The 15,815-nt window shown below is 43.0% G+C and overlaps 1 protein-coding gene across 1 annotated transcript in view; it reads right to left on the bottom strand.

The window, feature by feature from the left end:
• Positions 1-560: 560 nt before the first annotated feature.
• Positions 561-15,815, bottom strand: part of LOC123995016 (cyclin-dependent kinase 19) — a 75,093-nt gene continuing 59,838 nt past the window's right edge. Inside the window, exons 7-13 of the mRNA XM_046298219.1 lie at positions 12,145-12,288; positions 11,824-11,893; positions 11,566-11,638; positions 11,266-11,363; positions 10,839-10,917; positions 5,787-6,020; positions 561-3,499 (exon numbers count right to left, since the gene is read on the bottom strand). Coding sequence (XP_046154175.1) covers positions 3,383-3,499; positions 5,787-6,020; positions 10,839-10,917; positions 11,266-11,363; positions 11,566-11,638; positions 11,824-11,893; positions 12,145-12,288 — 815 coding nt within the window. The 3' untranslated portion in view covers positions 561-3,382. The remainder of the gene's footprint in view (positions 3,500-5,786; positions 6,021-10,838; positions 10,918-11,265; positions 11,364-11,565; positions 11,639-11,823; positions 11,894-12,144; positions 12,289-15,815) is intronic.

Below are 15,815 nucleotides of genomic sequence, written 5' to 3'. Positions count from 1 at the left end.
ACAATCCAGATGTGTAAAGCTCTTAGAGACATACCCAGAAAGACTTACAGCTGTAATCGCTGCCAAAGGTGCTTCTACAAAGTATTGACTCAGGGGTGTGAACTTGTAAATGATATATTTTTGTATTTCATTTTCAATAAATTTGCTAACATTTCTAAAAACATTGCATCTCAGTGCTAGAGGCATCACTACAGACACTGGTTCGATTCCAGGCTGTATCACAACCGGCCGTGATTGGGAGTCCCATAGAGCAGCGCACAATTAGCCCGCGTCGTCCGGGTTAGGGCTTAGCAGTCATTGTAAATAATAATTTGTTCTTAACTGACTTGTCTAGTTAAATAAAGATGAAATAAAAATCTAATAAATACATGTGTTAATGTGTGTAGATGAGCGAGAAGAAATAAATATATATATTTCAGCCATTTTGAATTCAGGTTGTAACAACAAAATGTGGAATAAGTCAAGGGGTATGAATACTTTCTGAAGGCACTATATATGGAAACAATACATATGACTGTATAATGTATACTATATATATATATATATATATATATGCATTTTTTTCTTAACAATATTTAATTTAGAGTACAATTAGAGTAAAATACAGTGCTGTAAGAAACAAGTGAATGCCTTCTTCAATTACAATATTCAACATTAGATTTACAATAAGGAATGGATACCCCAATAAGATAAGATAACTGAACTGCATGCTTTCATAGTAAAACTGAAGCATGGTGCAAGTGAAATCTTTTCTCTTTGATTTTGCATAGGAACTGTTTTGAGAGTTATCTTACCCCACTATCACCTGTTTGTTGGAGCGGCACAATGAATAATACTTTTGATACCTCGTTTGTGTGGAGATGAAAATTGAGAAACCATCTCATTTATTCTTAATGCTCTTCAACTATACTTCAAATACATGCCATAGGGAGAAAAAAAAGAGAGAAAAACCTTTTTGAATAGCTGCTGGTTTTGTTCCCGAGGAAAACACCACTGTTCTGGGAAGGCGGGTTGTTAATCCACCGGGCCTGTGTGCCTACCAGACCATCGGGAAAATAGAAAAGAGAAACTCAAAACCGAACCAATACGTTGACATTGTATCAACACCAAAGAAACAGTCAATCCGACATGCAGAAACATTCTGGCCGACTGTTAGGAACTCATGTTGAACAAGGAGCAGTCCTTTTTGCTCATCTGGTCTTCTGGCGTTCACCTCAACACACATACGATATACTGGAACTGTGATCCAGTGAGCTGGGAGTCCTGAGAAACAACATCGGATATGTGTGAGGAGAGAGAGAGAGAGAGAGAGAGAGAGAGAGAGAGAGAGAGAGAGAGAGAGAGAGAGAGAGAGAGAGAGAGAGAGAGAGAGAGAGAGAGAGAGGAGAGAGACATCCAGACGGCGGTCAACAGCCGAACTATCAATACGACGGGCTCTCGAAACCTGTTTGACTGAGCCGGAGATAATAGACCAATGCACCACTGACGATCTGTGCAGTATCACTTTCAGAAGCAAACAGCTTCACAGAGAGCAGTCTATCGGTTGGGAAATACATGGTAGTACCTTGTACTGTGGCTGTGAATATTTGTACGATAGAAAACAGAATACGTCTCTCTCTCCTTTGGCAACAAAAGGACAGTGTTGATCATCATCAATATATACCAGTTGAACATGGCTGATTATTTTCGAACATCCCAAAAGGCCGTTATAATAATCGCAAATAAAAAACAAACAAAAAAAATCACCCATTTTCACCATTGCTGCAAAAGAGGTCCAGTTCTCTCAATGGCCAGTACATGTCAGTGTTTCTACACCCCTTCACCAGTCACAGAACAAGCTAAAGTGGCTCTGCCTTATTCCATGTCCGTCTATCTCGGTGTGTTTGGGCACACACAAACAGTACAGTTCCAGTCAACCTGTTTTCAAAGGATAAATACTATAAGAAACCACTTCTCGGCCTTGGTTTATACTCAGTGCGCAACCAGCAGTGTGGAGTTGAAGAGGACGGGGCATAATAATTCACCCCAAATTTGTTCCAGCTCTTTGCAGATCCGTTCAGCAGTGCAGTCCTTTGACTGAATAAGAGAATACAAAACTGAAACTGTAAAGGGCAATAAATGAGAGAAGAAAAATGTAGAACATTACATTAACAACAAAAACTATCAGGCAGTAACAGTATCTGGAACATACACACTTTTGGCTTCCCAGTATGATGACGACGCACCTTCGGTGACGTCTGTGTCCGTGGTAAGATCTGTCAAGCAAAGGTGTCCACAAAGAGGCACCACACACACTTAAACACTTCCGGATTGAAATGAGATCGTTCAGATTCACCAACAAATGTTTCCTTGGTGGACACGACCCCATGGTAAAGAGTAGCTTGGTAGTTGTAACCTGTCTGACGACAGGCGGTACCTAGAGTTGTTGGAGACAATTACAGATTACATAACCTGCTGCAGAAACATTTCCTTCCAATGCAGACTTTTAGACTACAAATATAGACAAACAAAATGCCTAAAAGTAGAAAACCCTAAATATTAATATAACAAGATTAAAATAAATGGTGTATTTCATAGTTTTAAGACGTTCTCTTATACAAATGTGATTCCAAGCCAACCGGAGAATAGGAGATTCTGTCTTGTTTTCTCAACAGGAAAGTGTTGGCTCATTTTCTTTCTTTTGCTTTGATTGTTATCTGTATATCATAGATATCCAGGGTAAATAAATGTACCGCGAAGGAAAGTGATGATAGTAAAGGGCTATTTTCCTTTGTCAATATCCAACAACATTTACAAAAACGTCAACGATCAAAGTAAACTTAAACTCCACTTCGCAAACAAGCAAAAAAAAGTGTCTTGTTAAATGAATAGAAAAAGGTGCTATATAGTATTTTTATATATATATATATATATATATGAACAGAGCTGCAATTCTTCCTCTTGAAGAACATGTTTTTTGTAAGTGCTGTGACTCGTAGTCTTTGTGTAGTAGGCGTGTGTAGTCAAAGTTGCACCTGATGAGTTTTCCTTCTCATAATCTAGTATCAACAGATTTTGTCACTTAATAATAATAGAAAATCTTGCCCGATGCCCTTAGGTGGTAGGGTTTGTTTTTGGTTCCTATGTTGAGTTCGCCTTCATATTGCAGTGCCCTCCGGTAAGTGTGAGGGCATTGGGTGGAAGTGAGGCCAGGGTCACTCTGTGTAGTAAGGCTGGCATGAAAGAGGAGAGAAATGACTGTTGAGTTGTTGAAATGATCTGACACATGATGAGGTCTGATCAGGATGAGGGAGATAAGAGGTTATGCTAAGGTTTGTTTGAGGTCGAGGGTTAAGTTTGGGAGAGGCCCCTGCTGTTGATTTGGAGAGCAGTTCTCGGAGCCTCAGTAGCGGTGTGATTGGTGGGAGTACTGTGAGCTCTGCTGGGATGACGACGAGTATCCCTGGGACTGAGTGGAACCTTGGACGTTGCTTTGGTATCCAAGGCGGGAGTTGGAGTGCTGGAGAAAAGAATGGAGAGGAAACCGTAAACCGTTGACGACTAGAGACCCCTGTCATTAATTATTTATCAAGTCGGCACCACTGGAAAATACCATTGTCTATTTCAACCTTGCATGGGGTTTGAGAATAAATAATTCAATAACTGTACCTTGGGAGACCTTGCGGGAGGGGAGTGACTTTTGTTGGCAATGTTTTCAATTGTAAAGCAGGCTGAATAATTTACAGATCAAGAATGAGTCCTATAGAAAAGCATGATGCTTTGCCACAGATCTGTAGTGTTGATCAACATACCTCTGTGGCTTTCCACATTTTTTTAACTTGGCATCCAAAGATGTGGTCTACTTCTCACCGATTTAGAACAGAATTAGCAAGAGACTACCAACCTAATTCGGAGCAATTTTACAGTGCCATGACAATTCTATATCCTAAACAGTATACTGTATATCACGCGACAGAGTAAAACCTGCTGCCTGTTTTGTTTCATGACGTAAAAACAGGACCGTTTCTTTGTGCTCTGTACTTTGCTCAATGATTCCTATGATTGCTTTTGTTCGTCTGAATAAATAAATCATCTGGGGACTGAGCCACCACATCAATAGAAGGGCTCACCACCCACCTTATACTACAGCTATAAAGAAAGCCGGCTCTGAATCAGATGACTGATTACGGACCGTGACTCACTCTAAACCAGCTCAGACTGGGCCTAAGGCCAAATGTCCTAAAAAGGCAACGACAAAAAAAGGCAGAAGTCACTGGCCTTCAGATGAGAAACCCTTCTTCTGAGCCACCAGAGTGGCCCTGAGGACCTGCTGCTGGACTGGGGCCCAGGGGGCTTGGGTGGAGGGTGGAGGGGATGGGAGCAGAACGTGGCTGAAACTCCTGAAGTATGGAGACCTCGTAACGTTTAAAAAAAAATACTCCCATACATCTCTGACTACAACCCACACATCGCCGCCTGTCTAGCAGTCTATCTATCCGCACTCACAGAGAGAGGGGGGAAGCGAGTGGTGCACATTGGGATACCATAGCCTCGGGGAGAGTGATCAATGAGGAGAAAATTAGGGCGCGGAATGTGACGCCACAGCAAGCTAGCTCTCTGTTCCACTCGGTCTGCCCATCCAGAAAGCAAGGGGATATTTATACATCTGTTCTGGTGAGTCTTGAATTTGAAGAGCCCAGCAGCTGTCCACATGCAACCTCAGCCCCCTGCTAAATATAGCCCAGTCAGTCAGTCAGTCAAGCAGCACCCCACACGGCACAAGCCAGGAGACACCTCTGAACAGACTACAGTTGTGGTCCGGACAAGGTCAGGGAGGTCACCTTTATCTCACCTTACTCATACGTAATAAGACCCTCTCTACCACATTCTCCACTCTGTCCCCTTTATCAGTCACTACTCCAGTCACCCGAGCCACGGACTGTTCACTCTGTTACCATCTGGCAGGCGGTATCGGAGTAGCTTCTTCCACCAGGCCATCAGACTGCTGAAAGGTTAAACTTAGCTGTCTCCCTGCACAGACCTGCACCTTAGAGACTATCTGCACATCAGAGATGATTTGCACAGACTACCCACACATCCAACCCTTACACACACACACACACAGTCAACTCTGCTGTTCTAATACATACTATTGATTCCATTACCCACTTTATACACTGAGTGCACAAAACATTAAGGACACCTGTTCTTTCCATGACATAGACTGACCAGGTGAAAGCTATAATCCCTTCAACCTTGTGGAAAGCTTTTGACACCTTGTAGAGTCCCACCCCCCCCCCCCACCCCCACCCCACCAAAAGTTAGAGCAGGCGCCAAGACGGGGAAAAAACAGTGATAGGGCAGCACAATGTTTTGCTTACACCTTCATCAGCAGGCTAGTGCGAACTAGAGGAAGGACACTAATCATCCTGATATCACATGACCTGTATTCCCACTAGATAGCACAATGCTCCGCTCTGGTCTGAGTTGAGGCTGTTGTGTCTTTTCACAAGTGTTGCACGTCCCTGACACCCCCTTCTGTACGTATCTTTGCTCTCTAGTCAAAGCATCAATAAAGAAGCACTGGGTCCTTCGGGTCTCCCAAGGGCCTATATTGACATATGTTGACATTTGGATTAAACACATTTAAATCTCAACTCCAGATAATAAATGTAGGCATGCTCCTCAAAAGACAACCACAAGCGATCAACCATTGGTGACTGAAGCAATGTCCATGCCTTTCATTTCCTTTCAATCAAAATGGACAGTAACACTATGGATAAGTGTAAAGCTGTAAAAACTCTAACCTGGTACTCGGACTGGTGGACCCCAGTGCCGGAGGAGGCCCCAGAGGGCCCGATCCGAGGTTTCTTGTTTGGGGGCCCCTGGTCCTGGCCGTGCTGGAGGCCTCCACTTTTGTTGGCTCCCGTAGCACCTGTGTTACCGTTGGTCTGGGCAGAGTTCTGTTGGGTGGAGGCTTGCTGGGTGCCGCTCTGCTGCTGGGCCTGGGCTGTCGTCTGCTGGTGCTGTTGGGCCTGGTTCTGATGGAGGACAAACACACACAAGTGTTCAGTTAGAGAAGGACACCCTGACAGGTTCCTTAAAGTATAACTGTTGTAATGTTGTAATCTGCCATTGTGCACCAACACACTCACAGATTCATTTGAGTAACAGTGTAGTCAGACATTCATACACAATGTACATAAGGTCACTATGGAAAATGCTCACTCAGAAAATGGCATCAAGGCAACATTGCTGTGCAACAACAGCCAAATTAACAATGGATCACTGATCCATCATTGTCACCCTCCCCAATAGTTGGGAACTGGTTAGTACAGTATGTACCCAGTATTGTGGTCAGGGGTTTGTTTGCTCAGAGTCCTCAGCCCAACTTACCACTTCTCAACCACAGGAGGTGGATGGCACCTGGCTGGAGTGGAATGAGTGGAATGGTATCAAATACATGGTTTCCATGTGTTTGATGTCATTCCATTCGCTCCGTTCCCACCATTATGAGCAGTCCTCCCCTCAGCAGCCTCCTGTGTTCTCAACCTATCCACAACCACAAGCCTGAGACATGTGAACTTTGGGGTCAGGAAAACAAGAGTGGTGTAAAGTACTTAAGTAAAAATACTTTAAAGTACTACTTAAGTCGTTTTTTGTGGTATCTGTACTTTACTATTTTTATTTTCGACTACTTTTACTTCAATACAAAATATTATACTTTTTACTCCATACATTTTCCTTGACACCCAAAAGTACTCAGTTACATTTTGAATGCTTAGCAGGACAGGAAAATAATCAAGTTCACACACTTATCAACCAAACATCCCTGGTCATCCCTATTGCCTCTGATCTGGTGGACTCACTAAACACACATGCTTCATTTCTAAATTATGTCTGAATGTGCCCATGGATTTCCAAATATAAGGAATTTGAAATTATTTCTAATTTTACTTTTGATACTTAAGTATATTTTAAACCAAATACTTTTAGAATTTTACTGAGTTAGTATTTTACTGGGTGACTTTTACTTGAGTCATTTTCTATTAAAGTTTCTTTACCTTTAATCAAGTATGACAGTTGGGTACTTTTTACACAACTGGAAAACAATGAGTCCCTCTCATACCCTCTTGGCCCAGGTTGACAGAGGCCCTGCAGCCTTCATGACGGCTGCTCTGAGGCAACACTTGTATCAGGTGTTGCCTACTTGAAAACAGCTGCTAATGTGATGTAGGACTGTGGAATGGCAGAAACCGCTCTGTGAGGAGGGGACTAGTATCTTTCTGGCTGTAGTACGCACATGCACTCCCTTTCACCTCGTATACACTGATTTGGCTCGGTGTCATACTTTCTGTATGGTCTGGCATATTCATAACATGGTGTTTGATACTCATGCCGGAACCAGCCAGCCTACATGATCAGTAACACTATTTTCCAAATAAAGCCTCCTGTAGACTATCTTCTATCGGGGGAAAGGCTCAACATTAGTGAGATTTACCTTAAGTGAGATATGCATAGAGAGCTTAGTGAGATATGCAGGGGTGCAACTTTGGTTTTAGAAGTGGGGGGTGACATCCACCCGGATAAACACTCCAAACAGCCTACCCGACCACTCGGAGGCGTCCACATTATCCTAAAGCACACCGTTGCCTCGTTTTGTATCACATTCCAATGATAAAACTGGGAGGGCAAAAATGCAATTACAGAGTGTGTGGGTGGGGGGGGCACATGTCCCCAGTTAAAGTTGCGGCCCTGGAGGTATGCATCGAGAGTGTATGACAGAGAAGGCCTGGGATTTCCTCTTGATTCATATCTCACTCATCCACCGGTGGCCTATGAACTATAGACCACCACCTGACAGATTCAGTTTTACTTCATTTATTTTATTTTCCTATCATTATTTAGACTGTGTGCTATCAGGGGGCAGGCTAACTGGAGTGCCTTTACTTCCAGAGGTCAATGGACCTCTTCTGGAGTGCTGGGTGCAGCTGCTGCTGTTTGTGCAGCTTGTCCTTATTATCTCATGGCATGCCATTCCCTCTCCTAAAACACTGACTCCATTAGTGCATAGGACACAAGTAGAGATGAAATTGGATCAGATGTGAACTCATGCTGCAGCAGTATATGTGATCCGGAGGCTCATGCTGCAGCGGGATATGTGACCCGGGTGCCAATGCTACAGCAGTATATGTGATCAGGAGGCAGTGTCTTACGCAAGTGGTTCCCAAACCCCTTCCCTCATTTTGCCATGTTTTGTGTGTGTTCACGTGATATCTGAGTGACTCAAACATTACAACAAAATCAATGGCCTAGCCTCCTGAGTGGCGCAGTGGTCTAAGGCACTGCATCGCAGTGCTAGCTGTGCCACTAGAGATCCTGGCATCGAGTCCAGGCTCTGATGCAGCTGGCTGTGACCGGGAGACCCAGGGGGCGGCCTACAATTGGCCCAGCGTCGTACGGGTTAGGGGAGGGTTTTGCCGGCAGGGATGTCCTTGTCCCATTGCGCTCTAGCAACTCCAGTGGCGGGCAGGGCACATGCACGCTGACACGGTCGCCAGGTGTACGGTGTTTCCTCCGATACATTGGTGTGGCTGGCTTCCGGGTTAAGCAGGCATTGTGTCAAGAAGCAGTGCGGCTAGGTTGAGTAGTGTTTCGGAGGACGCACAACTCTCGATCGTCGCCTCTCCCAAGTCCGCATGGGAGTTGCATCGATGAGACAAGACTAACTACCAATTGGATACCATGAAATTGGGGAGAAAAAGGGATAAAAAATATATATACATATACACCAAAAAAAAGAGAACATCTATGGCCTAAAAAACAGAGATATCTAAGGTCTGCAATGACAAGAGAAACTGCTGATGCACTACTTAGTTGCAATTATTACAACTTTGAAGAGTAAGCTGAAAGCCTGACTGAGTTCCTTTAAAAAAAAAAACAATAAAACAAGAGGGACTTGCATATTGAGGCGTAACTTAGCTAGACATGTTGGCAATGGAATTTGAAATGATGCCGACATGACCAGATTGTGATTTATAAATGGACCGTTTTTTGGAACGTGTAAACAACAACAGGAATTGTGCGAAGGTCGGGGATGCAGGGCTGTGTTCCAAAGAAAACCAAGTCTGCTGGCTCTAGTTCCTCAACGGCATAGCTATGAGAGACTCTTCTTTGAGTCATAAAATGCATTACGTAGGACCTGTGCACACTCTAGAGAGGTGTGTGGCCACTTGGAGACACCAGTTAGAACTCTCCCTCTTGTCTTATGTTATATTCTTATGTTATTGAATGTATACAGAGTATTTTCATATTTCAAATGCGTCAAAGTATAGTAAATGTAAAAAATGCACATAAAATCAACAGCGTAATGTTTGGATTCAGTCTTGTGGCAGATTAACTCTTTTGGCCTCACATTTAGTCTAATAACTTTCCAATAATCTCCAAACTGTTCCCTTTTCATTGCCACCATGGTTATGCATATGCTTTCCATATTCCTTCTGTAAGACACATTTCAATGTATCCCTATTTATATACAGTGCATTCGGAAAGTATGTTTCTACAACTTGATTGGAGTCCACCTGTGGTAAACGCAATTGATTGGACATGATTTGGAAAGGCACACGCCTGTCTATGTAAGGTCACACAGTTGACAGTGCAAATGCACACAATGTCAGAGCAAAAAGCAAGCCATGAGGTTGAAGGAATTGTCCGTAGAGCTCTGAGACAGGATTGTGTCGAGGGACAGATATTGGGAAGGGTACCAAATTATTTTGCAGCATTGAATGTCCCCAAGAACACAGTGGCCTCAACCATTCTTAAATGGAATAAGTTTGGAACCACCAAGACTATTCCTACAGCTGGCCGCCCTGCCAAACTGAGCAATCATGGGAGAAGGGCCTTGGTCAGGTAGGCAGGGACGGGGAGACTAGTCAGGATCGAGGCAAAGATGAACGTCGCAAAGTACAGAGAGATTCATAATGAAAACCTTCCCCGGAGCGCTCAGGACCTCAGACTGGGGTGAAGGTTCACCTTCCAACAGGACAATGACCCTAAGCACACAGCCAAGACAATGCAGGAGTGTCTTCGGGACAAGTCTCAATGTCCTTGAGTGTCCCAGCCAGAGCCCAATCGAACATCTCTGGAGAGACTTGAAAATAGCTGTGTAGCAACGCTCCCCATCCAACCTGATGCTTGAGAGGATCTGCAGAGAAGAATGGGAGAAACTCCTCAAATATATGTGTGCTAAGCTTGTAGGTCATATCCAAGAAGTCTCGAGGCTGTAATCGCTGCAAAAGGTGCTTCAACAAAGTACTAAGTAAAAGGTCTGAATAGTTATGTGTGTGTGTGTGTGTGTGTGTGTGTGTGTGTGTGTGTGTGTGTGTGTGTGTGTGTGTGTGTGTGTGTGTGTGTGTGTGTGTGTGTGTGTGTGTGTGTGTGTGTATATACATATATATATACATATACATATACACATATATATATATATATATGTGTGTATATATGTATATATACTTTTTTTATTAGCAAAAAAATCTTTAAACTGTTTTTGCTTTGTCATTATGGGGTATTGTGTGTATATTGATGAGGGGGGAAAAAACAATTCAATCAATTTTAGAATAAGGCTGTAACAAAATGTGGAAAAAGTCTAGGGGTCTGAATACTTTCCGAATGCACCGTAGGCCAATTCCCACGAGTGTAAGGGGTTAAGGTGTTCTGGGTATTTTTAGACAGCATGATGGCAGTTGTTAATAACAGCAAATGGCTAAGGATTGTCAATTGTGAGGGGTTCTCGATGCATATCCTACTATTTCACTTTTAGTCTATAGCCCAAACCTTTCCACCAAAACTCTATTTACCTTCTCTGTTTTCTCTTCCGGCTCATCTTCGTTCAGAAACTCTCGTTTCGGGTAAGGTATCTGACATCCGGCAAATACACTACAGGAGAAAATGAAACGAGGGATACACACAATCAGTTGTTTGTGAAATAACTGAGTAGCTGGGTAGGGTGTGTACAAATAACAAAAAACTATGTCAAGAAACCAAATGCCAACCAGGCTGGCCAAGATAAAAACAGGAATCTAGAAATTCAAAACATACCCGACTATGAAATCACAATTCAAGGAATGATTTGGAAGTGCTCCGTTTTAAGTTCACTGAAGCAACGGCCTCCATTGTTAGTTTATCAAACAGACTTCTCGTGATGAAGATGTGAATGGGTTCATGTGTGGAGAGGGTAACTATGATCATGACCGAGTCTGGAAAATAAAGTTTAGGAGGTCTCACTCTGAGGTTGGTAAGGGCTCCTCCAGGAAATAGGGGTCCTGCAGTGCCTGTTCAGAAGTAATCCTTTTGGTGGGGTCCATTGTGAGGAGTTTCTGGAGCTGAAAAGTGGTGGATGAACACTAAGTTAGTGGTGCCAAGCAAACCCAATCAGCCAACCAGGCATATTGGTTTTACAGCTCTTATATCTCGATAGGTCCTTATCTTATACTCTCCAGTGAAAATCAAGGTAGCAGTAGCATGCCCTCCATAACTTGGCAATTAAAGTTGAAGAATATACTGGTTACTAGACAGTGTGCTTACCAACAGGAAAACCTTGCTGTCAGATTTGACTTTATGCTTCTCCATGTATTTGATGAGGCTGCTATTTGCATACCTGTGAATGGGTGAAGCACAGCACATGTAAAACAGACATCTTATAGCAAGTGAATAGTCTCAGAAGGCTGTCAGCCTGAGGAGAAAGGTTCAGATGCGATGTTCGATGTGTGGAAAGGGTTCAGGTGTCTTTTGAGAGACGAGAGAGCCCAGGTAGGGTCCGAATGTCAAGCCTTCTCCACTCACGTCGTTCTCCTGAAGTCTTTCTGAAGGGTGGGGTACTCGGGCATCTTCCTGATGTCCTCCCAATCTTTATCTGACCAAATAAAAAAAAAACAGACAAAACTTCAGGTCACTTTAACCCAATTCTTCTACTTGCGGCCTTCGGAGGATAATGTAATCTACTGTACATATTGTACAACAACAAGTACAAGAGAAGGACGAGGTTGATGTTGAGGACTTTACCAAAACACGTCACGACTTTCATGACCGTGAGAATCTAACTGGGTTCTTAATGAATGTTCTACATGGTCTCATCAGGTGTGTGTATGTGTGTGCTGGTCAGACCTGCTGGGAAGCCCATGACACTGAATATCCTGTCCAGCTGGTCATGGTGGAAGGGGTTACTGGTCTTAATGTCCTCCTGGCGACAGTGGAAGATGGGCTCGGACGTCAGCAGCTCCGCAAAGATGCAGCCAATCGCCCAAATGTCTGCATCAGATAGACAAGCAGTTAGCAATTAAACAGAGTGGTCCGGGCCTACACCTTAGCAGGAGCGGACACAAAAGTCACTCGTCTAAACTTGCCAAGGTGTATCCAAATATTTCTCACACTAATGGAGACTGGACAGTCGCAGGAGTTTCCTCTTAAGAATTCATCTTAGGAATTTGGCCGTATCCTGCAATTACATCTGCAACCCTGTGCATAAACTCATATAATCTCATATGTGACGGCTGTAGTGTATGCCTAGGGCCTTTCAGTGTGTTGGTCTGCTACATGCATCTGTGATGGCAGACACCCTGAAGGGCCTGTTGGCCTCGGCCTGGGGGGCTCTATTGAGGAACATATGCCATTCCTATACAGTAGGCTGTTCATTCACTGCTGTACATGTAGAAAACAACAGGGCAATTCAAGGGGTGCTACCAAATGAATGTCAAAACTTATTGCAAAGAAAACTGTCATTACAAATGACATTGAATCATTAGATTGTTCACTACAATATAACATTACTATATTTGTACTTGACAGTGTTGATTAAATAAGAATGTTAATTTGCGGTGACCGTTGCCAGTTTAGACTGCGTCACTCTTGGTTATATCTTCATATTTGGTGTTGTGAGGTGGTACCATTTGGAGGCGTTTCCGCTGGTTGGGCCAATCAAAATCAACTTATCACCTATATATCATCTATATCCCCTGGCAAGACAGGGGGGCATTAAAATGTTTTGCCCGCGAGGTGGGGCGGACCAGACCAAATATCGCTTAGGGCCCCCAAAAGGCTAGACATACTCCCATTACTGTAAGTGCAAATATGGTCCGAGTAAAAAAATCAAAAGAGCAAAGTCCTACTGGCCTGTCTGTGCTGGTCGATTTTCAATTACAGTGCCTTTTCAGGCTTCAAACATAAAGATATAAAACTGTATTTTTTTTGTGAAGAATCAACAACAAGTGGGACACAATCATGAAGTGGAATGACATTTATTGGATATTTCAAACTTTTTTAACAAATCAAAAACTGAAAAATTGGGCGTGCAAAATTATTCAGCCCCTTTACTTTCAGTGCAGCAAACTCTCTCCAGATGTTCAGTGAGGATCTCTGAATGATCCAATGTTTACCTAAATGACTAATGATGATAAATACAATCCACCTGTGTGTAATCAAGTCTCTGTATAAATGCACCTGCACTGTGATAGTCTCAGAGGTCCGTTAAAAACGCAGAGAGCATAATGAAGAACAAGGAACACACCAGGCAGGTCCGAGATACTGTTGTGAAGAAGTTTAAAGCCGGATTTGGATACAAAAAGATTTCCCAAGCTTTAAACATCCCAAGGAGCACTGTGCAAGCGATAATATTGAAATGGACGGAGTATCAGACCACTGCAAATCTACCAAGACCTGGCCGTCTCTCTAAACTTTCAGCTCATACAAGGAGAAGACTGATCAGAGATGCAGCCAAGAGGCCCATGATCACTCTGGACGAACTGCAGAGATCTACAGCTGAGGTGGGAGACTCTGTCCATAGGACAACAATCAGTCATATATTGCACAAATCTGGCCTTTATGGAAGAGTGGCAAGAAGAAAGCCATTTCTTAAAGATATCCATAAAAAGTGTCGTTTAAAGTTTGGCACAAGCCACCTGGGAGACACACCAAGCGACTTACAGCTGTAATCGCAGCAAAGGGTGGCGCTACAAAGTATTAACTTAAGGGGGTTGAATAATTTTGCAAGCCCAATTTTTCAGTTTTTGATTTGTTAAAGTTTGAAATATCCAATAAATGTCGTTCCATTTCATCCTTGTGTCCCACTTGTTGATTCTTCACAAAGAAAATACAGTTCTTTGGTTGCAAAATAGGAAGCATGTGTTGGGTATGAATATAATGAAGTTAAACAATAACTTCTCTGGAATGTCTTTTGATGTACATTCTCCTGTGTATTTATTTGGACAGTGAAGCTAAAAGATTTCATTTGGCTCTATACTCCAGCATTTTGGATTTGAGATCAGATGTTACACATACATATACACACACATATATATATATATATATACACAATGGGGCAAAAAAGTATTTAGTCAGCCACCAATTGTGCAAGTTCTCCCACTTAAAAAGATGAGAGGCCTGTAATTTTCATCATAGGTACACTTCAACTACGACAGACAAAATGACGGGGAAAAATCCAGAAAATCACATTGTAGGATTTAAAAAAAATGAATTTACTTGCAAATTATGGTGGAAAATAAGTATTTGGTCAAAATAAGTATTTGGTCAAAATGTATCTCAATACTTTTTTTTTTACCCTTTGTTGGCAATGACAGAGGTGACGATTTACAGAAAACGTTTGACAAGGTTTTCACACACTGTTGCTGGTATTTTGGCCCATTCCTCCATGCAGATCTCATCTAGAGCAGTGATGTTTTGGGGCGGTTGCTGGGCAACACGGACTTTCAACTCCCTCCAAAGATTTTCTATGGGGTTGAGATCTGGAGACTGGCTAGGCCACTCCAGGACCTTGAAATGCTTCTTACAAAGCCACTCCTTCGTTGCCCGGGCAGTGTGTTTGGGATCATTGTCATGCTGAAAGACCCAGCCACATTTCATCTTCAATGCCCTTGCTGATGGAGGTTTTCACTCAATCTCACGATACATGGCCCCATTCATTCTTTCCTTTACAAGGATCAGTCGTCCTGGTCCCTTTGCAGAAAAACAGCCCCAAAGCATGATGTTTCCACCCTCATGCTTCACAGTAGGTATGGTGTTCTTTGGATGCAACTCAGCATTCTTTGTCCTCAACACGACGAGTTGAGGTTTTACCAAAAAGTTATATTTTGGTTTCATCTGACCATATGACATTCTCACAATCTTCTTCTGGATCATCCAAATGCTCTCCAGCAAACTTCAGACGGGCCTGGACATGTACTGGCTTAAGCAGGGGGACACGTCTGGCACTGCAGGATTTGAGTCCCTGGCGGCGTAGTGTGTTGCTGATGATAGGCTTTGTTACTTTGATCCCAGCTCTCTGCAGGTCATTCACTAGGTCCCCCCGTGTGGTTCTGGGATTTTTGCTCACCGTTCTTGTGATAATTTTGACCCCACGGGGTGAGATCTTGCGTGGAGCCCCAGATCGAGGGAGATTATCAGTGGTCTTGTATGTCTTCCATTTCCTAATAATTGCTGTTGATTTCTTCAAACCAAGCTACTTACCTATTGCAGATTCAGTCTTCCCAGCCTGGTGCAGGTCTACAATTTTGTTTCTGGTGTCCTTTGATAGCTCTTTGGTCTTGGCCATAGTGGAATTTGGAGTGTGACTGTTTGAGGTTGTGGACAGGTGTCTTTTATACTGATAACAAGTTCAAACAGGTGCCATTAATACAGGTAACGAGTGGAGGACAGAGGAGCATCTTAAAGAATAAGTTACAGGTCTGTGAGAGCCAGAAATCTTGCTTGTTTGTATGTAACCAAATACTTATTTTCCACCATAATTTGCAAATAAATTCATAAAAAATACTACAATGTGATTT

The sequence above is a fragment of the Oncorhynchus gorbuscha genome, linkage group LG14 (assembly GCF_021184085.1).
Source record: "Oncorhynchus gorbuscha isolate QuinsamMale2020 ecotype Even-year linkage group LG14, OgorEven_v1.0, whole genome shotgun sequence".
NCBI classification, from domain to species: domain Eukaryota; kingdom Metazoa; phylum Chordata; class Actinopteri; order Salmoniformes; family Salmonidae; genus Oncorhynchus; species Oncorhynchus gorbuscha.
The sequence above is the reverse complement of the archived record's forward strand: the minus strand, read 5'-3'. Positions and strand labels throughout refer to the sequence as shown.